The following is a 22,663-nucleotide window of genomic DNA, read 5'->3' as shown; positions in this document are numbered from 1 at the left end:
AAGAAGACAGCGCTTGAGGCTAGGAGTTTGAGACCAGCCTGGGCAACACAGCAAGACCCCATCTCTATTTAAAGAAAAAAAATTTTAAACTTAGCTATAGAGGATCAAAGATAATAAATACATCTGACTCCTCCTCAGAAACCATGCAAGCAGAAAGAATGATGTGAAATATTTAAGGTGTTGTAAGAAAAAAGCGACTAACCTAGAATTCTGTACCCTGATGATACCCGTCAAAAGTGAAGGAGAAGCAAAGACTTTGTCAGACAAATAAAAACTGAGGGAATTTTTTGCCAGTAGACCTGCATGTCAAAAAATGCTGAAAAGAATTTCTTCAGAGAGAAGGAATATGATATAGGTCAGAAACTTATATCTATTAATACACAACGAAACGTATCAAAGAAGAAATAAAGCAAAAACTTTTCTTTTTCTTACTCTTAGTTGATGTGACAGATAACTATTTGTTCAAAATAATAAAAGCAACAATGTATTCAATTACATATGTATGCATGCTTATATGTAAGTGAAATGAATGGCAATGATACAACAAATAGGAGGGAAAAATTGGGAAGTAGTATAGTATTATTTGAAAGTAAATGTGGATTAACTGTAAGTTATTGCAAACTCTAGGGTAATCACTAAAAAAGTAAGAAGAATACAACTGATATGCTTTTAAAAAGAGAAAATAGAATAATTTAAAATGCTCAATTAAAAATATAAAGGTGGAAAAGGTGTGGAAGACAAAAACAGGAAGGAAAGAACAAGGGCAACAAGTAGAAAACAGTAATAAATATGGCAGATATGAATCTAACTACATCAGTAATCACCTTAAATGTCAATAGTCTAAATACACCAACTAAAAGACAGAGATAGAATGGATCAAAAAACAAGATCCAAAAATACATTATACAAGAAATCCAATTTAAATACAAAGACATATACATATTAAAAAATAAGTGAATGGTCAAAATGTCACTATTTATCCCATAAATATGTACAATTATGTGTAAATTTTAAAAATTAATTTTTAAAATTTTAAATGAAATCCAAAGAGGATACGTGAAAAAAAAGTAAGTAGACGGAAAAAGATACACCACGTTAACAGTTATTTAAAAAAAAAAAGAGCAGAAGTAACTATATTAATTTTCAGACAGACTTCAGAGCAAGGAAAGTTATCAAAGATAAAGAGGGACATTACCTAATGATAAAGAAATCAAGATCCCAAAAGATATAACAATCCTTGATATGTATGCTCCTAACAATAGAGTACCAAAATATATGAGGCAAAAACTGACAGAACTACAGGAGAAACAGATGAATCCATTAGTATGGCTGGAGACTTTAACCCCTCTATCAGAAACGGACACATCTCCAGCAGAGAGAAAATCAGTAACAACAGAGCTGAACTCAACAACACCATCAATCAGGTGGATATACCGAACATCTTATAGACCGCTTGATCCAACAACAGAATACTCATTCTTCTCAAGTCACATGGAACATTCACCGAAACAGACCACATTCTGGGCCATAAAACACAGCATAACAAATTTAAAAGAGTAGAAAACATACAATATCTGCCTTCAACAACCAAAACTGAATCAAACTAGAAATAATCAACAGAAAGACAGCTACAAAATCCCAAAATCCTTGGAGAGGAAACACCACACTTGTAAAAAATAAAAATGAGTCAAAGAAGAATATCAAGAAAAATGTTTAAATATTTTTAACTAAATGAAAATTAAAAATACAACCTATCTAAATTTGTGGAAAGGGTCAATGAAAGCATTGCTTAGCAGGAAATTCATAGCACCAAGTGCATACATTTAAGAAAAAGATCTAAAGCCAGGCGAGGTGGCTCACACCTGTAATCCCAGCACTTTGGAAGGCTGAGGCAGGTGGATCACGAGGTCAGGAGTTCAAGACCAGCCTGGCCAACATAGTGAACCCCCATCTCAAAAATAAAAAAAAAAGAAAAAGATCTAAAATCAATCATCTAAGTTTCCACCTTAGGGAACAAAGAGGTTAAAAAGCATATTAAATCCAAAGTGAACACAGGAAAAATAATAATAAAGATTAGAGCAGAAGTCAATGAAACTGAGAACGGGAATCAACAGAGAGAATCAACAAAGCCAGTTCTTTGAAAAGATCAATAAAATCAGTAAGTCTCCAGCTAGGCTAAGAAAAAAAAGGGAAAACCCAAAGTACTAATAACAGAAATGAAAATCAAAATAGTCCTATTTCTCTTAAAGACATTGAATCAGTAATTAGTAACCTTCCAAAATAGAAAGCACCAGGCCCAAATTCATTCACTGAATTCTACCAAACATTTAAGAAAGAAATATGTCAATTCTCTACAAAATTTTTCTGAAAATAGAATCTGAGGGAATACTTTCTAATTCAGTCAATGAGGCCAGGATTTCCCTCATACCAGAACCAGACAAAGACATGACAAGAAAAGGAAACCACAGCCTATTATCCTCAACAAAACAGTAACAAATCCAATCCAACAATGTATAAAAAACTGTATACACCACGACCAAGTAGGATTTATTATAGGTATGCAAGGCTGGCTCAACATTCAAAAATCAAGTAATATAACTCATCACATCAATCAGTTACAGAATAATAATTACATAATCATATCATTGATATAGAAAAAGCATTTGACAAAATCCAAGACTCCTTCATTATAAAAACTCTCAGTAAACTAGAAATAGAGGAAATTTCCCAACTTGGTAAAGAATATCTACAAAAAACAACATACAGCTAATCGCATATTTAATGGTGAGAAAACTCAAAGCTTTCCCACTAAGATCAGGAACAAGGAAAGGATGTACCCTCTCACTCTCCTTTCCAACACTGGACTAGAAGTCTTAGCTAATGAAATAAGCCAGGAAAAGAAAATAAAAGGTACACTGACTGGGAAGGAAGAAACAAAACTTTGTTCACACATGATAAGATTGTTTATACAGAAAATCCAAAAGAACTAATAAACTCCTGAAATTAATAAGTGATTATAATAAGGTGGCAGGATACAAGATTAATACAGAAAAATCAAATCACATGAGATAATACAACACACTCATTAAAACTGCCAAAATCCAAAACTGACAACACCAAATGCGACGAGGACGTAAAACAACAGGAACTCTAATGCATTGCTGTAGGAATGCAAAATAGTAAAATCACTTTGGAAGAAAGTCTAGCAGTGTCTTACAAAATTAAACATAATCTTACCACAGGACTCAGCAATCATGCTCCTTGGTATTTATCTATATAAACTGAAAATTATATCCACAAAAAAACCTATACTCAGATGTCATAACAGCCTTGCTCATAACTGATAAAACTTAAAGCAATGGAGATGTCCTTTAGTAAGTGAGTAGATACATAAACTATGACAAATCTAGGCAACGGGATATTATTCATCACTAAAAAGAAAAGAGCTATCAAGCTATGAAAAGACATGGAGAAAACTTAAATGCTTATTAGTAGGTGAAAGAAGCCAATCTGAAAAGTCTACACACTGTATAATTTCAACTATAAGTCATTCTGGGAAAAGTAAAACTATAGAGACAGTAAAAAGATTAAAGATTGTATGGGTTGGGGAGAGGAAGGGATAAATAGGAGGAAGCCCAGTAGACTTTTTGGGCAGAGAACCTATTCTGTGGAATACAACAATGATGCATGCATGTTATTATACATTTGCCCAAACCCATAGAATATTCAACACCAACAGTGAACTCTAATGTTAACTATGGACTTTTGGATGATAATGATGTGTCAAAGTAGGTTCGTTGATTACAATAAATATGCCACTCTGGTGGAGGACACTGACGGTCATGGAGACAGGGGCTATAAGGGAACTCTGTACTTTCTGCTAATTTTTTCTATGAACCTTAAAACTGCTATAAAAAATAAACTTTATGAACTAAGAAAATATAAAGGATAATGATGTCTGCAACTTACTCTGAAATGGTTCAGAAAATATGCATATATGTATACACAACGTAAAGAAAGATGGCCAGGTGCGGTGGCTCATGCCTACAATCCCAGCACTTTGGGAGTACGAGGTGGGAGAATCGCTTGAGGTCGGAAGTTGAAGACTATCCTGAACAACAAAGTGAAACCCCATCTCTATAATTTATTAAAAAATAATAAAATAAATATTTTAAAAAGAAAAAACTAGAAAGCAAAAGGGCAAAATATAAATTAGCAAATCTTAATGAAGAATAGATGAAGATACATTTTTCTGTCCTTGCAACTTTTCTGCAAATTTGACATTTTTTCAAAGCAATTAAAAATTAACAATAAAAAATGTAAAACTCTCCAACAGCTTCCCATCTCACTCAGAGTAAATGACAGGGTCCTTAGGATTAACTCTAAGACTGCTCTACTCCATTACCATAGGATTCCTTGTTATTCCTTGCCAGGTGTATTTTCTCCCAGAAAATGTCCTCCTCCACAAAATGTCCACATGGCTCATTCCCTCACATCCTTCATATCTTATTTAACTAGAAGAGAAAGGATGGTGTAGGTTCCAAATTCAAAAGTCAGTGGAGAATATTGCCAAGAGTCACTGAGAGAATGGAAACAAGAGCTGAATACCAAAAAGAAAACACTAGTTTAATTCAGCTTTTAGAGCTAAGAAAGTATATGACAATCAATCCCACCCTTTTAATCCATTTGTTCTTATTAGCATGAAAAGAAATAAACATCAGAGAATACTGTTTTCATTTGTCAGTTTACCTATTTCGAGCAGGAGATTTCCCAGCATCCTCTTGCACAGATACAAGTCTTGTTGAAAGAGGAGTATTTGAGGAATCTGGATGAATCAAACTATAAAGAAAATAGGAAAATACTGAAATAATTCAGAACAGTAAGAGGAAACTTCAGTGAGGCGCTTTAGCATTAAAAGCAGATTAAAGCTTTTTCCCTGCAATAATGAGATTATGGGTCATTTTGGTTCTTCCTTTAATTAGGGTGTAAATGGTATGAATAACAGTTTTTGCAGTGCATGGCCTTTTTTTTAAGAATACAAAATGCCAAAATGACAATTTTTAAATGTTTCTAAGTACATGGAATGTAAATAAAATTAGTTGGATGGTTGACTTATGAAACTTCTCACATTATAAACACAAGATGATAAGTGATTTTGGAGGGAAATCTGAGTTCAAATATTTTATTCTCAGTCCCCATAACCCCCTAGAATAGCATCATAGAGTCAGACAAACCTAGGTCCAAGTGCAGGCTCTACCTCTTACTAGCTGTGTGACCTTGAGTTCATTACTTAATCTCTCTAAACCTCAGCATCCACATCTGCCAAAAGGAGAAAACAGTGCCTACCACAGAGATATGCTGACTAAAAGAGAATGAACATTAAGCAATTAGCACAGAACCTAAAACTTAACTATTATTCTACCTTTGACATCTATTGTACATCTCTCAGGAAGCTTTCCTACCTGATTTGTTTTGTTAAATCACGTCTGCCAATTACAACAGGGCCAGTCACAACTAAAAGGCATTACTAACAAAAGGAAGCAAAAATTTAAAAAAATCTCTAATTTGTAGAATCAATGTTTATAATACAGAATCAATTTTTAAAATTTATAAAATATATGTAAAGTATAAAGAATCACAATGCCATAAACACCAAAGTACCCAACAAGCAATGTAAGAAAAGGCTGGGCATGGTGGCTCATGCCAACACAAAGTGCCAGCACTTTGTGAGGCTGGCAAATTACTGGAGGCCAGGAATTCAAGACCAGCCTGGCCAACATGGCGAAACCCATCTCTACTGAAAATACAAAACTTAGCCAGGCATGGTAGCACACAACTATAATCCCAGCTACTCAGGAGGCTGAGGCACAAGAATCGCTTGAACCCTGGAGGCGGAGGATGCAGTGAGCTAAGATCGATACTGCACTCCAGCCTGGGCAACAGAGAGACTCCATCTCAAAATAAATAAATAAAAACTAATTTAAGAAAAGAACACTACCACTGACTGGGAAATTCCCCTACCGAGTCCTAATCCCTTCCTTTCTCTGCCCTCAGTGAAACCACTGCTATAAATTTCATACCACTGTCTTTCTTTTCTTTAAGTTTTACCACATTTGTGTCCCTAGACAGTGTACTAGTTTTGTGTATTTTTAAATTTTATATAAATTAAATTTTGCTGGTTACATGATTAGACGATTTTCTTTTCTATTCCACTTTCTCCCTGAGATTCATACATATTGAACGCAGCTGTAATTAATCCATTTTTTACTTTGCTTAAGTTCATTACATACTAATTTATCAATCTCTTTAAGGGGTAACTGAGAAACTAACCTATCAGAGAGATGTTAGTCAAAACTATAAGCTCTTTGAAATGGCCAGATTTAGTATTATGCTTAACAAAATAATTCAGCTAAAGAAAATACTCAGAGGCCAGGTGCACTGGCTCATGCCTATAATCTCAGCACTTTGGGAGGCTGAGGTGAGAGGATTACTTGAGATCAGGAGTTCAAGACCAGCCTGGTCAACATGGCAACACCCTGTCTCTAAAAAAAAATCTTTAAAAAAAAAAAAATTAGCCAAGCAGAGTGGCATGCACCTGCAGTTCTAGCTACTCAGGAAGCTGAGCCAGAAAGAGTGTTCAAGTCTAGGGTTTCCAGGCTGCAGTGACTTCACTCCAGCCTGAGTGACAGAGCAAGGCCATCTCAAAAATAGTAACTCATAATTTTTAAAAATCAGAAACTGATAAAACTAAGATTCTAATTCAAACAATTCCAGGTAACTTCCAAGAGTTAGCACCCTCTACTACTAGGCAGTGCAATATACTTACAGAAAAACATGATGTGTTCCTTCAGAAGGAAAAAAAAATCTTATCTTATTTGGAAATATGAATACAAATTGTATGAGCATTCTTCTTCTCACGGAAGGCTACATTAGAAATTAATAATGTTAATGACTCCTGTTGCCTATTCAACAAATATTATCAAGATTATATATATGCCATGCACTGTTCTTGGTGCCTGAGGTAGGACAGTGACAAGAAAGGTGTAAAGTCTCCTTTCATGGAGCTTACATTCTAATTAGTCAATATCATCACTATCCATAAACATCTGCAAACATTCTGGAGGCAAACCAAGGAAAAAGGAGAACATAGTGAATTGACAGGAAATAATTCAAAGAAGGTAAGTGTTAACTGAAAGCACTCACAGGTCAGAGGATTTTAAATAAAATTATATTTAAGGGACAATACCTTTGCCAGGCCAAATCATCCTCTAAAAATATGTTACGGCTGGCTTTCCTACTCCCAACAGGTGTTCGGGGTTCACTTGGATCAAGTACAGACACAGAGCAAGTAGAATCTGAAAGGGCATTCAAGTCTTCCCCAATAGAATTACTGTCTGTGGAATGAGCATAACTTAAGGCTATTTTTCTACAATATGTACAAGCCCGGAGGTCTCCTAGGAGAAAAAAATAAAGAAGGAAAATGAAGGAAAAGATAGCATGATATATTGCTTGGCATAACTGTTTAACTCCCTGGGTCAACAGTTCACCCAATAACAGGGAAATGTCTTCAAGTACAGACCCTCAAAAAAATTTTTTCAAAAGTGAAATAATTTTGTTAGCTCTATTATACACAATTAAGAGCCACTTTGAATTCTGGCACTAAAATTGAAAAGTTAAAATAAAAGAAAAAAAGAGCCATAAATTCATCCAGGCATCCAAACATTTATGAGTTTAAACATCACAAACATTTATAACGAGTTTAAAATATATATCCCAGGCCGGACATGGTGGCTCACACCTGTAATCCCAGCACTTTGGGAGGCCAAGGTGGGCAGATCATCTGAGGTCAGGAGTTCAAGACTAACCTGGCCAACATGGTGAAACCCCATCTCTACTAAAACTACAAAAATTAGCCAGGTGTGGTGGCGCATACCTGTAATCCCAGCTACTTGGGAGGCTGAGGCAGGAGAATCACTTGAACCCATGAAGCGGAGGTTACAGTGAGCCAAGACTGTGCCACTGCACTCTAGCCTGGGTAACAAGAACGAAACTCCATCTCAAAATAAATAATTAGCCAGGTGCAGTGTGTGTGCAATGGTCCCAGCTACTTGGGAGGCTGAGGTGGGAGGATCACTTGAGCCCAGGAGCTCTGGGCTATAGTGTGTTATGCCGATCGGGTGTCCACACTAAGTTCGTCATCAATATGGTGACCTCCTGGGAGCGGGGGACCACCAGGTTGCCTAAGGGTGGGTGAACCGGCCCAGGTCAGAAACGGAACAGGTCAAAACTCCCATGCTGATCGTAGTGGGATTGCGCCCGTGAATAGCCACTGCACTCCAGCCTGGGCAACATAGCGAGACCCTGTCTCAGAAAAAATAATTAATTAATTAATTAATTTAATTTAATGTATATCCCAATGATACTAGAAAACTTTGCTTAAAAGAATATTTTTGTCCAGGTCGTAAAAGTGAAATAAGGGATTTAGGTCAGACACAGTGGCTCACACCTGTAATCCCGGCACTTTGGGAGGCCAAAGCAGGAGGACTGCTTGAGGACAAGGGTTCAGGAACAACCTGGCCAACATACCGAGACCCTGTCTCCATATAAATATAAACATATATAAAATAAAATTTTTAAAAAGAAATCTAACAGAGACATGAGTTTCAAGGAAAAACATTTTTAATAGAATAAATAAACCAACACAAATGGAAACAACATATTTTCCACAGGCAAATTAAGGAGGAAAATACTATCAAGGTCTTTATTGTGAAGCCCTGAAGAGTACACGCCACAGAATTTCAAAAGCAAACTAATAGAAAATGGGCTTACATACAGTATACTACATGGGAGTAAAAACTATAAAAGAATTTTTATAAGAAAAGTTAGAGCCGGGCATGGTGGCTCAGGCCTGTAATCCCAGCACACTGGGAGACCAAGGTGGATAAATCACCTGAGGATATGAGTCCCAGACCAGCCTGGCCAACACAGTGAAAGCTCATCTCTACTAAAATAGCCAGATGCGGTGGCAGGCGACTGTAATCTCAGCTACTCGGGAGGCTGCAGTGGGAGAATCGCTTGAACCCGCGAGGCAGAGGTTGTAGTGAGTTGAAATCACACCACTGCACTCCAGCCTGGGCAACAAGAGCGAAACTCCGTCTAAAAAAAAAAAAAAAAAAAAAGATAGAATATTCTTGGGAAGATAAACAAGGTTAATACTTCTAAATAAATATTTTTTTGAAAGTGCGGTCCTGCCCAAATATAAGCTTGCATTTCTACCCTATTTTTCTATAACAATGTCTTGAGTGATTCTATAACATTTTAGGTATTAAAAAAGGAGATAAAATAATTAAACTTTACCAATAACATGTTGTTTAATAATTCTACCTAAAATTTTCTCACTAATATTAGAACACTGAAGCGATACAAAATAAGACTTCCAAAAGTTAACTGTATTGTGTTTTTACCATAATCACCATCAAAATGGCCTTTTACTTTTTCATTTTAAAGCTACTATTATATACTACTCAGTTTTATTAAATTACGAATACAGGCCAGGCATGCTGGTGCACACCTGTAATTCCAACACTTTGGGAGGCCAAGGCAGGCAGATTGCTTGAGCACGGGAGTTTGAGACCAGCCTGGGCAACATGACAAGATCCCACATCTACAAAAAATACAAAAACTAGCCAGGCATGGTGGCATGCACCTGTAGTCCAAGCTACTTAGGAGGCTGAGGTGGGAGGATTGCTTGAGCCCAGGAGGTTGAGGCTGCAGTAAGCTGTGATTGCACCACCACACTCCAACCTGGGTGACAGAGTGAGACTCCGTCTCAAAACAAACAAACAAAAAAAAAATTATACATGTAAAAATCAAAATTTCATTTGTTGTATTACTAATTTCCAACCCAATTTAACAAATGAAACCTATTAAAACTCTAAAGAAAAATATAACCACTTTAATCAGTATCCTCTACCCTCTACCCCAAAAAAGTAAACTACAATCCAGGATAAATCAAAGTGCTAGGACATACTACTCTCAGCTGACCAAAGTAGAACTGCAGCTCAGAAGTGAAATTACAGCTGAGCACGGTGGCTCACACCTGTAATCTCAGAACTTTGGGAGGCCGAGGCAGGCAGATCACTTGAGGTCAGAAGTTCAAGACCAGCCTGACCAACATGGCAAAACCCCGTCTCTACTAAAAATACAAAATTTAGCTGAGTGTGGTGGTGCACACTTGTAATCCCAGCTACTGAGGCTGATGCAGGAGAATCGCTTGAACCCAGGAGGTGGAAGTTGCAGTGAGTCAAAATCATGCCACTGCACTCCAGCCTGAGGGAGAGAGTGAGACTCCGTCTCCAAAAAAAAGAAAAAAGAAGTGAAATTACTCCCTACAGAAAGACTTTCGATTTACAACAACAAAGGCTTCATTTGTTTCTTACACTATAAAGGAAATCTCCCCTACCCAGTCAGCTATTAGAACTAGAACTGTCAAATCAATAAATAGAGCCAAACCTGATTAGAAAAGTTTTCATTCAATGAACAACTTTCATCATCAAGAGCCTATTAAGCACATGCCTATATGGTGTGATGGGAATACAAAGACTGATGAGATACAGCCCTGCATCAAAAAACTCATAGTCCACTGGAGGCAACACACATATAATCAAAAAGCTTCATGACAGATGCAGTTACTATTACTATTGCCATCAATAACAATAGTTTACTGTTCATCGATCCCTTTCCATGTGCTAGACATTTTTCTAGGTATTTACATTTATTTATGGTCACAATGTCTAATTGTGCCTAGCATACATTATCCCAGGGGTCCCCAACCCCAGGGCCATGTACCGCTCCCCATCCATAGCCTGTTAGGAACCCAGCCGCACAGCAGGAGGTGAGTGGCAAGCAAGCAGCGCAAAAGCCATACACAAGCAAGCATTACCTCCTGAGCTCTACGCCCTGTCAGATCAGCAGTGGCATTAGATTCTTATAGGAGTGTGAACCCTACTGTGAACAGCACGTGTGAGGGATCCCAGTTGCATGTTCCTTAAGAGAATCTAATGCCTGATGATCTAAGGTGGAATTGTTTCATCCCAAAATTATCCCCTGTCCCCTACACCAGTCCATGGAAAAACTGTCTTCCACAAAGCTGGTCCCTGGTGCCAAAAAGGTTAGGGACTGCTATATTATACCATTTGTGATGATTAATCTTATGTGTCAACTTGGCTAAATTAGTTGTTTGGTCGAGCTGAGATGTTGCGAAGGTATTTTTTTGGATATGATTAATATTTACAATCAGCTGACTTTAAGTAAAGCAGATTGTCCTCTAGAATGTGAGTGGGTCTCATCTAATCAGTTGAAGGCCTTAAGAACAAAGACTACAGTTTTCAGAAGAAAAAGAAATTCTGTCTCAACACTGCGAGATAGAACTCCTGTAGGAGTTTCCAGCCTACTGGTCTGCCCTGAGAATTTCAGACTTGCCAGCCCTCAAAATCACTTGACCAACTGTTAAACACAAACTTCTCTATATAAATGTGTGTGTGTGTGTGTGTGTGTGTGTGTGTGTGTGTGTGTGTCCCACTGGTTCTGTTTCTCTGGAAAACCCTGATACATATTTTTGTACCAAGAATGGTTTTAGAGCAACAGAATCTTAAGGACAACTTTTCTGAATTGGTTCTTAGATTTCTGGAATTGGTTCTCTATGCTGATGAGATTTAAAGGCACTAATGCCTCTGTTTCCAGTAGTAAAGAGAACATTGACAGTCCACTGTGTAATGTGGCAACAAAGACATGTAAAATATCACCTATAGATACTCCATCAAATGTTAACACTTATAAAAGGCAAAGTTCTGGGTGACCATGTATTTAATACCTTAGAGCAGTTTTGCCAAGCTAACAAATACAATGACATGGGCTGGTTCCTCCTAATTGCATTAAGACAAAAGTGAAAAATGAAATGGATTCCCTTAGGGATTCAAATTCCCGGCTCAAGAACTGTATAAATTATCTGAAAGTTTCTATGTCTTCCTTGAAAGAAAGCCTTACCTCTTGCAGCTTCAGTGCTAACACTGCTAAAAATCAAAATGACATTCTCATCCTGCAAGTGGCTGAATTAAAACACAAACTGAATCACCAACCTGAAGTTTGTCTGCTATTAAAGTGAGGGCACTGACTGGGAAGGAGCAGAAATATACAGGAAGATCCTGATGAAGCTGGGGATATTAAACACCAAAATTCTGAATCTTCTTTGCCAGTAGGAGCAGGCTTTCCACCTCATTTGAGAAGATTAACCTTGCTTTGACCAGATATTCTGTAATAACCTCCCCTGAGTTAGCTGCCTTGCAAGACCCTGCTAATTTTACTCAGATCTACTCCTACTCCTCCTCTTTGCTGCCAGACGTAAAAAGAAACTCAAATCACAGCAGGCCCTGAAAGGTGAGATACAAAGTGTGACCCATGAGAAGGTGAACTACCTCCAGAAGAACTACATGATTTTTCCAATTTATACAGATAGAAACCCAGGAAATACATGTGGGAGTGGATAATGAAGGTATGGGATAACAGTGCAAAGAACATAAAGTTGGATCAAGTTGAATTTACTGATATGGGCCCACTAAGCAGATTCTACATTTATCGTTGCAGCTCAAGGGGTTAAAAGGGTCTCCAACCGTATGTTTAGATGACTGGCTGAAACACACCAAAAGGTGGCTTACACTAAATGGGGTTGAAATGTCAGGAATGCCCTAGTATACTATAGAGGAAGGCATCCAAAGGCTAGGGGAGATTGAAACTTTAAAAGTAGTTTTACCATGTAAGACTTGCTGACTCACCCAAAGAGGATACGCCTTTCAACAACGACTACGAGAAATAAATTTGTGAGGGGAGGCCCAGCATGCTTAAAAAGCTTTGTCGTTGCTCTTTGTAGATCAGAAATTACAGCAGGAATTACTGCTACTGGGTCAGGAAACCTAAATGCAACAGGGATCACTGGATCCCAGAGTGGCAGGGGCCAACCGGTAGCACTTTAATCACCAAAGACAAGGTGGGCATGGTTACTGTAATAGACAACAGAATCAAAGCAGTAATCAGAATAGCCTGACTCAGAGACCTACGGCATTGGCTAGTTGATCATAATGTCTCCACAAGTGAAGTAGATGGGCAGTCAGCAAAATTCTTACTTGATTTATATAAGGGAAACAACTCTACATCAAGTAGCTATAAGTCTATCTTGAATCATAAGAATAGTCATATGACCCCTCAATCAATTCCCAGACTTGAGTCATTTACAGATGACCCAAAACTCCTTGAATAAAGAGGGGACTGGTCATTCTGAGGAAGAACCCCACTACACTGCCAGAAATATATTCTGTTAATCTTTCTACCAGCCATCCCCAAAGAGATCTATGCTTTTACTAAGGCGATCAGACATTGAGGAGAAGGAAATGAATGATCAAATTTTTCAGGGGTTATTAGATACTCACTCCCAACTGACAGTCATTCCAAAATATCACTCTGGTCTGTCAGTCAGAGTAGGAGCTTACAGATGTCAGGTATCAGTGGAACTTTAGCTCAGGTCCGTCTTACTGTGAGTTTAGTGAGTCACCAGACTCACTCGATGGTTATTTCCTCAGTTCTAGAATATAGAGTTAGAATAGAAAACTAGCAGAATCCCTACATTTGTTCCCTGACCTGTATTATGGTACTTCTGCCTCCAGAACTCTGAGACATACATTTCTGTTGTTCTAAGCCACTCAGCCTACGGTACTTTGTTATGGCAACCCTAGGAAACTAACATACCAACCACAGACGGGTTTTATTCTGAGGGTAATGGGAGCTCTGAAAGAGTATTATGCAAGGAAATATCCTGACATGATCAAATTAGCATTTTACAAAGAATACTGACTAGGATATGAAATATGAATTACAGGCAGGGAGAAACTAAAGGTAAAAAGCCTTTTAAAAGCTGTAATCTTGGTTACTGTAGGCTTAGAGCACAATTTGAAGTTAGGAAATGTGATGCCTCCTGCCTTGTTCTTTTTGCTTAAGATTGTTTTGGCTATTCAGCCTCTTTTTTGGTTGTATATGAATTTTAGAATAGTTTTTTCTAATTCTGTGAAAAACAACATTAGTAGTTTCATAGGAACAGGCTATAGTAACAAAAACAGCATGGTACCGGTACAAAAACAGGCACATAAGCCAATGGAACAAAACAAAGTACCCAGAAATAAAACCACACACTTTACAGCCATTTGATCTTCAACAAAGTCAACAAAAATAAACAACAAGGAAAGGACTCCCTATTCGATAAATGGCGCTGGGATAGCTGGTTAGCCATATGCAGAAGAATGAAACTGGCCCCTACGTTTCACCATATACAAAAATTAATTCAAGATGGATTAAAGGTTTAAATGTAAGACCTCAAACTATGAAAGTCCTGGAAGAAAATCTATGAAGCACAATTCTGGGCATCAGCCTTGAGAAACAATTTATGACTAAGTCCTCAAAAACAACTGCAACAAAAACAAAAATTGACAAATGGGACCTAATTAAACTAAAGTGCTTCTGCATAGCAAGAGAAACTATCAACAGACTAAACAAGCCACAGGAGAAAATATTTGCACGCTACGCATCTGACAAAGATCTAATATCTAGAATATATAAGGAACGTAATTCAACAAGCAGAAAACAACCCCATTAAAAACTAAGCAAAAGACATGAATAGACACTTCTCAAAAAAAGATCTACAAGTGGCCAAAAAACATGAAAAAATGCTTCACATCACTAATTATTAGCAAATCAAAACCACAATAAGATACCACCTTACACCAATCAGAATGGCTACTACCAAAAAGCCAAAAAAGGAATGTTGGCAAAGCTGCAGAGTAAAGAGAATGCTTATACAGTGCTGATAGGAATGTAAGTTAATTCATCACTGTGAAAGGCAGTTGAAGATTTCTCAAAGAGCTTAAAACGAAACTACTACATTTGATTCAGGAATCCCACTACTTGGTGTATACCCAAAGGAAAATAAATCATTCTACCAAAAAGACACATGCACTCATATGTTCATGGTACCACTTTTTATAAAAGCAAAGACACAGAATCAACCTAGGTGCCACCAATGGTGGAATGGATTTTTAAAATGTGGTATACGTACACGCCATGGAATACTATGCAGCCATAAAAAAGAACAAAATTATGTCCTTTGCAGCAACATGGATGCTGCTGGAGGCCCTTATCCTGAGTAAATTAATACAGGAAAAGAAAACCAAACACTGCATGTTCTTGCTTATAATTGGGAACCAAACACTGAGTACATAAAGATGGTAACAATAGACAAGGGGACTACTAGAACCAGAAGGGAAGGAGAGGAGCAAGGTTCGAAAAACTATTAGATACCAAGCTCACTACTTGAGTGACAGGATCAATCACACACAAAATCTCAGCATCACTAAATATACCCATGTAAAAAATAAGAATCTAAAATAAAAGTTGAAATATTACCAAAAAAAAAAAAAAAAACACAAATAATTTTCAAACAAAAAAGCCATTGTAAAAGCTAATGGGATTCTGGGTGACAGATAATGGGACTCTGAACTCTTTAGTAGTTTGAGTAGAAAATATGAGTAGACAGAAAGATCTTCACAATAACAAAAATAACATGAGAGAGATGTTAAGGGTGTTCTTTTTCAGATAATTTCTGCCTACCTTCCACTCCCAAGTCAATGTATAAATCAACACACCATTGTTCACTTTTTTCTGTTTCAACAAACAACTTAATTTCTGTATTGATGAAATTTGACTATGTTCCTTATGGAAGAATCTGAGTAAGACACAATTCACCACCAAAGCACAGTGTCATGTAAGTCAAGGAAGATCTGTACTTTGTAAAATGAAAACTCTTACAGTGATTCAAATTAGTAATCTACTCTAACCATCTTGTCTAATAAATTTTAATGTTCCTATAGTTTTCTGCTAGCATCTACATTTTTACTCTAGTTATTTATCATCAGTCCCATCTACTGTATTATTCAATAGTAAACTTCTTAAAAGCAAAGCTGTGTCTCCCTCACCTTTGTGTCCCCATGTCTTACACATAAAGCCCAAAATGAAAATTGGCTTAATACTATCCTGTATTATAAGTGTTTTATAGTCATGACCTTTAAAAATTGTAAACTGGCAATAAAATGCATTTACCTGTATAGCCCATAAATTTTCCAGGGATTTCTTGGTTACAGCAACGACTGCAGAAAATCTGCCCACATAGTCGGCAATGGTGTCTGCGCCTAAAGGTTGTAAATTTCTCACTACAGTCATAGCACTCTTTACATTGGCTATCTGGCATCCAGTATTGTTTCAGGTCACTATCCTATAACAATAAAAATGTGTGAAGGCTTCTTGAAAATACTGATTATTAATATGCAATGGCAAATGAAATCCTCAAAGGTTTCTTTTGCAGAAAATAACAAGCTAATTCAAAAATTCATATGGGAATACAAAAGGTCAAAATAACCAAGAGAATCTTGAAGAACAAAATTGAAGAAGTTATATTACCAGCCATCAAAACTTATTCTAATGCTACAATAACTTTAGACAGGGTACTGGTACAAGAATAGAAAAAAATAAAGGTATGGAACAGAAAAGAGAACCCTGACATATCCTCACACACATATGGACTTATGATGAAATTTATAATGTAATCAGTGAAAGATGATCTTTTCAAAACGATGGTACTATATCCAACTGGACATCCATGAAGAAAAATCAAAGCCTGACCCCTATACTTGATAGAAATAATAAAGCTTCTTAAAGAAACCATAGGAGAATATCTACTGCCCTGAACTAGATAAACACTTCTTAAACAGAACACAAAAAGCACTAAGCATAAAGGGAAGAAAACTGATAAATTAGACTACAATAAAATTAAGAACTTATGTATAAAAATAGGGTGCTCACACCTGGAGGAAACGCTACTTAAACTTTCTTTAAAGTGGCTTTATGCCATCTTCAGTAGGTATGGCATGATCCCCATAAGCGCTCCATAAGTAATCTTCCAAAGCCTCTAGACAGTACCTGGCTTTTCCCCTCCATGATTTCCTTGAGGCGTTTTAATACTGTGCTGAGGCTTCGAAGCTGAACAGCTGTACGAGGGTCATGACCTCCAAAGGTAGGTTCTGCTTTCCTTCTTGTGTCTGAGTTGGATTAAAAAAAAGCAACCTCGTTAATAGTCCCTAGTATCTATAAACAACAAGGTATATATGTGATGGAAACTCTCTCTTATTTTTAGCATATAATTATGTTCTCTCATCCAGTTATATGAATTGAGAGTTAAAGCGAGTCTTTATAAGGGTAAGAGGCTACTGAAAGTATTTATCATGTAAAATGCTGTTTTACAAGCGAGTAAAGGCTGCATAAGACAAGCGTTGTCTGAGACCACTGATGGTTTTCAGGCCTGGAATGGGAACATCACTTAAATGGTGCAAAATTCATTAATGACTTATTAAGCCCTTTGGTCCAACTTATAATAAATGCCTGCTAGAAATTTAGCAGAAGAAAAAGCAATCAGGGAGAGTTAACTTAGCTTGGTCCCTAAAGTCAAACAGATAAGCAATAGGATCAAACAGTTCAGTTCTGTCTGCAGACCATATATCCAAAGTCTCAGGCAGAAGGTGATCGGAAAAAAGTTTAATAGCCCAGCCTTCAAAGATTCTGACAGACCTCACAACATCCAGAATGCTAATTTGCCATGATAAAACTTGACCAATGGTCCAAGCAGATTAAAACTGCCAGAAAAATTGCTAAAATTCCAATCCTATCCCTCCCTGTCACTTCCCCAACCCTGCAGCTCCAAATTGGAAAGGATCATTTATACCTGACATAGCAATACTGAAGCCAAATCTATCACTAATAAGCCCAAATTCCAGACTGGTGGCCAAAATAGGTTATGCCCACCAAAGTTGTCACCTATTATTTCCTTAACTTAGACCAAAATTACAACCAAAGTTTCTGCCTATCTCTGGGAGTTACAAACCTAAGGATGAAGCAAAGATGTTTTGACAAAAAGGAGAACATCCTATTAGCTTAAATCTGTCAACCTATAACCTAAGGCAAAGTAAGCTGGAAAACACCTCATTCTGAATCTTCCTCGAACTCACCATTTACTATATTTGTTATAGGTGTCGTTTTGGCTAGGCAGGGAAAAAAACAATTACAAAGAAATGAGAGGTTGAGATCTAAAGTTTACTAAGAATTTCCCAAGATAATGTAATCACTGAAGTAACTATCAAAACTGTACCTATTTTAGAAAACTCTGGAAACTTTCATCTTCTATAAAGTCGTATCTTAGTTTCAGCACATAACTCAGATGTGTTGCTACTGTAAGTATTAGAATAACTAAACTTGTCTTGCATCTCAAAAAAGAAAAGCAACTCTCCATGATCTACAAGTTGAAAAAGGAGATGGGTGAAGCTACTGGAAACATAACAGCTGTGCTCCCGTGCAGCAGGCAACAATAGTGTGTGAAGTCCTTTGCAATATAAGAAAGTATTAACAGCATCGTCCACTGAAAAAGGATGAACGAGACCCTTCTTGGAACAAGAGAAACATAGATGTTGGCTGAAGATGAAAGAAACCCAAAGAGAAAATCTGGTCTAGCTCTATGCCCTTAGGCAAATAGCCTTGGCTACTTCTCTTGCAAAATGAACATTAGAAAATTAAATAACTTTCCTAAGTTCTGAAAGCTAGTAAACTGTAGAATTACAAGCCTTTTTAGTAGGAAAAATAACTTGATTGGCCAAACACCACCAGGCTTCTGAAGCTCAAATGTCTTCGAGGTAGAATCAAATAATCAAGACAACTGAAAAAGACAATAAGGAAACTAAACATTAAAGGCTCAACCTGGAGATATTAAAGCTCAAGTTGGATCACAACACCAATGGCATGGCTTTCCAATTTGTAACTTCTAAAAGATTACATTCTAGTCCAACTTGATTTTAGAAATTAAAAAAAAAAAAGAAAAAAAAAAAAACCCTACACTCAATTCAGCGCGGGATTTAGTCAAAAGAGTTCCCTCAACAAAAAATACTGTTGCTGTGGGTCAGGCACAAGAGCTAAGGAGAGTTTACTGAGGTTAAAGGTTAAAATAGAGATTATCTGGAATAAAAGGAGAACTCCTTTCTCTCCTACTCCCCATCTTCTGATTCTTCCCTCCAAACGGCTGATGTAACCCAGGCTGAGGCTCATTGCCCTAGAAAACCTGTGCAGGTGATACAGCCAGCTCTGTGCCAGTCCTTGGCTAGAAACTCTTCTTTTGCTTGGCTTCTCTTTGTTCTGGCTGACTGAGTCTCAACTCACAATAAAGTACCTTCTGCCAACCACCATTACCTGGGGGAAGATCAACCAGACCAGACGGGATCTGGGGTTCAGGGACATCTAGTCCCCAGTGCTGCATCCCTTCCCCTCTATCATGCCACTTTCCACTTCCTTTCTTCTGTCACCTTGACTTGGACAAACCACTCCACCAAGTTTAAAAATCTGACAGAAATAAAACATAAACCACCTCTCTTTATCTAATTTCTCAATTCTGACACCAATCCCCAGCCCATACTCATTGGAAGAGCATGAAAATGAAGGAAATGACTGTGTAGTAGATCAGAATGGAAAACGGACAGATGAGGGGAGCTCAGCTTATTCAGCCACACTGACAGTTTGCACCCCAACAAGGACAGAAGGCCAAGAGCAAGTGGCAGCCCACTAATGGAGATGACAGAGTTCTGCAGCCAGAGGCATGCATATCACATTTCACTAGCATACCAAGGACAGATACAGAATTCATTCACAAAGTAGAAACTAACCTGTGTTCTCCTGGGGATGTTGCAAACTGTTCTCTGCTGAAACCCAAGCAAGTAATTAATCAAAAAATAGTCAAGAGATATGTGCCTTGCCTAAGTTAAATTTTAAAGACTCATTTAAGAATTTTTCCAGGTGTCAACAAATTCTTTCACTTCCTAGGTAACAGTTTTATTTACTCTGAACAGTACCTGACTATTCCAAATAGTAGGAAAGTTAAGTCCTGCTATAAACAAACTAGGAAACACAATGACTGTGGAAAAATCTAGTATATAGAAGGGAATAAAATAAGAAAACTGTTTACCTAATGCTGAAGAGCGCCGCTGGAGTTCCTCATTAAGCTGTTTTTTATAAGGTGTGGGTGACCTAACAGATTGTGTCCTTGAAGGGAGCTGAGGGCTGGTCCAACTTCCACTCAAAGGCTGCTGTTCTCCCTGGACTCCTTCTGCTCTTTCTGTAGCAAGGGAACACTTGGCATTACTTGAAAAACGAAGACTGAGAGTTCAGCAATGAGAAGGAAGTAGATGACATTTTCAGGCAACAATGTATGAATGTATTACATGCATAATTTAAACATTTTTTTTTCCGTTTTCATTAATTTAATTTTAAATATAAACAGGTTCTCCCTATGTTGCCCAGACTGGTGTTGAACTCTTGGCCTCAAGTGATACCCCACCTCGGCCTCCCAAAGTGCTGAAATTACAGGCAAAAGCCACTGTGTGCCCAGCCTAGATTTTTAAAAAAGAAAATTCAAAGAAGGGGACAAAATTACAGGCCAATAATCACACCCGTGGTATATATGATCTTCTATTTGTTTTACTTTCATTAGAAATTTCTTGAGCATATTGAAGGAAACAAAATGCAAGCTTCATATAAAGGCAGTTTTTTTTTTTTTCGGTCTGTTTATGGGATAGATCCCTTACACTATTAAAACAGTTCCCAGCACAAAGGAGGTAATCAATAAGCATTTGCTAAATAAATAAAAATGTTATTGTCTTATGATAACTCAGTGTAATGTGGCATCATAAATGGGATTCTGGAACACAAAAAGAACAACTGGTAAAAGCTCAAGAAATCTAAATAAAGTACGTAATTTAGTTAACAATCTAAAAATAATAGTGCATTAATTATAACAAATGTACCAGACTAATATAAAATGTTTATAATAAGGAAAACTGGGTATGGGAGTATATGGAAATCTATCTTCCCAATTTTTCTGTAAATCTAAAACTGGTCTAAAAAATAGTTTATTTTTGAAAATATCATTGTCTTCAAAATGTACTAAAGGGTTTTTATAGCACTTTAAATATGATCATAAATAAAATTCAGTTAATATTATTAAAGGTTCTACTGGCCAGGCACGGTGGTTCATGCCTGTAATCCCAGCACTTTGAGAGGCCAAGGCAGGCAGATCATCTGAGGTCAGGAGTTCGAGAACAGCCTGACCAACATGGAGAAACACTGTCTCTCCTAAAAATACAAAATTAGCCAGGCATGGTGACACATGCCTGTAATCTTAGCTACTTGGGAGGCTGAAGCAAGTGAATCACTGGAACCCAGGAGCCAGAGGTTGTGGTGAGCCAAGATCGTGCCATTGCACTCCATCCTGGGCAACAAGAGTGAAACTCTGTCTCAAAAAAAGTAATAAAATAAAATAAAATATTCTACCAAGTTAATTAAAACTATTAACCTCCCCAAATTCTTTACAACAACAAGAATTACTTTCTAACACACTTCAAGTAATACAGACAAACAAAAGACAAAATATATGGGCCACGTTTTTAAAATTCTTATTCCAGGTAAAAGACATATCACTTAAAAATAGCTCATTTTAAAAGTATCTTTTCATTTGATGTCATGACATGTACACTTTAATCTAATATTTTAAGTCAGCAAGAGGCCTACTGACAGCTTCCAATTTTTGAAAAATATAAACCTTTCCTTCCATGTACTGCTCCTTTTAGTTTCATTGCTTTAAATATTTTAGCTACTAATCCCCAAAAGGACAAAGTCCATTCTATGAAGTAAGTTGAAGTATATTAAGAAAAAAAGAATACTGATTTCTCTATTAAAAGAAACCTTCTTTTAACATTTAGTTTTTAATTCAGACCTTTAGTTACCAATTATTAATGATATTACAGTAAAAGTTCTAGCTTTCTCTTCAGCAGTAAACCCTGGTGACCTACAATTAAAGCTATCAGCTTGTTAATATTTCACTTTCTTACAGACCCAACATTAAAGCTGAACAGAGTACTAATCACTATATGATCATGGTGAGCTACTGGAAACAAAGGAGTATTTCAAAGAATCAAACCTCTTAACCGTAATAAGTCTTACCTTTGTTAAAACGAAAGAGATTTACAAAAGAACTATAAGCTGATTTAAAAGGGGGCTCATCTTGATCAGGAGTCAAAGGTTTAAAGTGTGTGAGATGAGAAGGACTAGTGGGAGATCGAGGCAAATCATTAGCAGAATCCAGTGTTGGGGACGTCTTATCATCTGTGGCCATTTCATGAGTCTGAAAAACACAAGAAACAAGCAAATGTATAAGTTCCTCAGGAAGCTCGAAAGCTGATTCCAAACAGCATCCAAATATCTAGAAAATCCTATTCTGTGAAAATTCAGATATATGAAAACAAACCGTAAATAAATCTAGCTTCATATATTCCAAAGGACTGAACACATTGCTGTCTAAATCATAAGAGTCTCAATCACCTAAAACTATGATCTGATAGCCAGCTTAATTTTAAACATTACTATTTGAATTATAGAAAATATTTATTTTGCCGGGCGCGGTGGCTCAAGCCTGTAATCC

General features: G+C 37.1%; 1 protein-coding gene across 18 annotated transcripts in view; it reads right to left on the bottom strand.

The window, feature by feature from the left end:
* Positions 1-22,663, bottom strand: part of PIKFYVE (phosphoinositide kinase, FYVE-type zinc finger containing) — a 90,160-nt gene that overhangs the window by 61,250 nt on the left and 6,247 nt on the right. For 6 of the 18 annotated variants that reach the window (XM_017546729.2, XM_017546734.2, XM_017546735.2 and 3 more), the window contains exons 2-8: positions 22,186-22,366; positions 20,153-20,302; positions 19,854-19,889; positions 17,074-17,192; positions 16,198-16,369; positions 7,247-7,454; positions 4,750-4,839 (exon numbers count right to left, since the gene is read on the bottom strand). In XM_017546729.2, coding sequence (XP_017402218.1) covers positions 4,750-4,839; positions 7,247-7,454; positions 16,198-16,369; positions 17,074-17,192; positions 19,854-19,889; positions 20,153-20,302; positions 22,186-22,357 — 947 coding nt within the window. In that variant the 5' untranslated portion in view covers positions 22,358-22,366. Of the gene's footprint in view, positions 1-4,749; positions 4,840-7,246; positions 7,455-16,197; positions 16,370-17,073; positions 17,193-19,853; positions 19,890-20,152; positions 20,303-22,185; positions 22,367-22,663 lie in introns of those variants that run through there. The other 12 variants (XM_017546731.2, XM_017546737.2, XM_017546748.2 and 9 more) reach the window with 10 other exon arrangements.

Source organism: Cebus imitator, unplaced genomic scaffold (genome assembly GCF_001604975.1).
Source record: "Cebus imitator isolate Cc_AM_T3 unplaced genomic scaffold, Cebus_imitator-1.0 Scaffold191, whole genome shotgun sequence".
NCBI lineage: Eukaryota > Metazoa > Chordata > Mammalia > Primates > Cebidae > Cebus > Cebus imitator.
The sequence above is the reverse complement of the archived record's forward strand: the minus strand, read 5'-3'. Positions and strand labels throughout refer to the sequence as shown.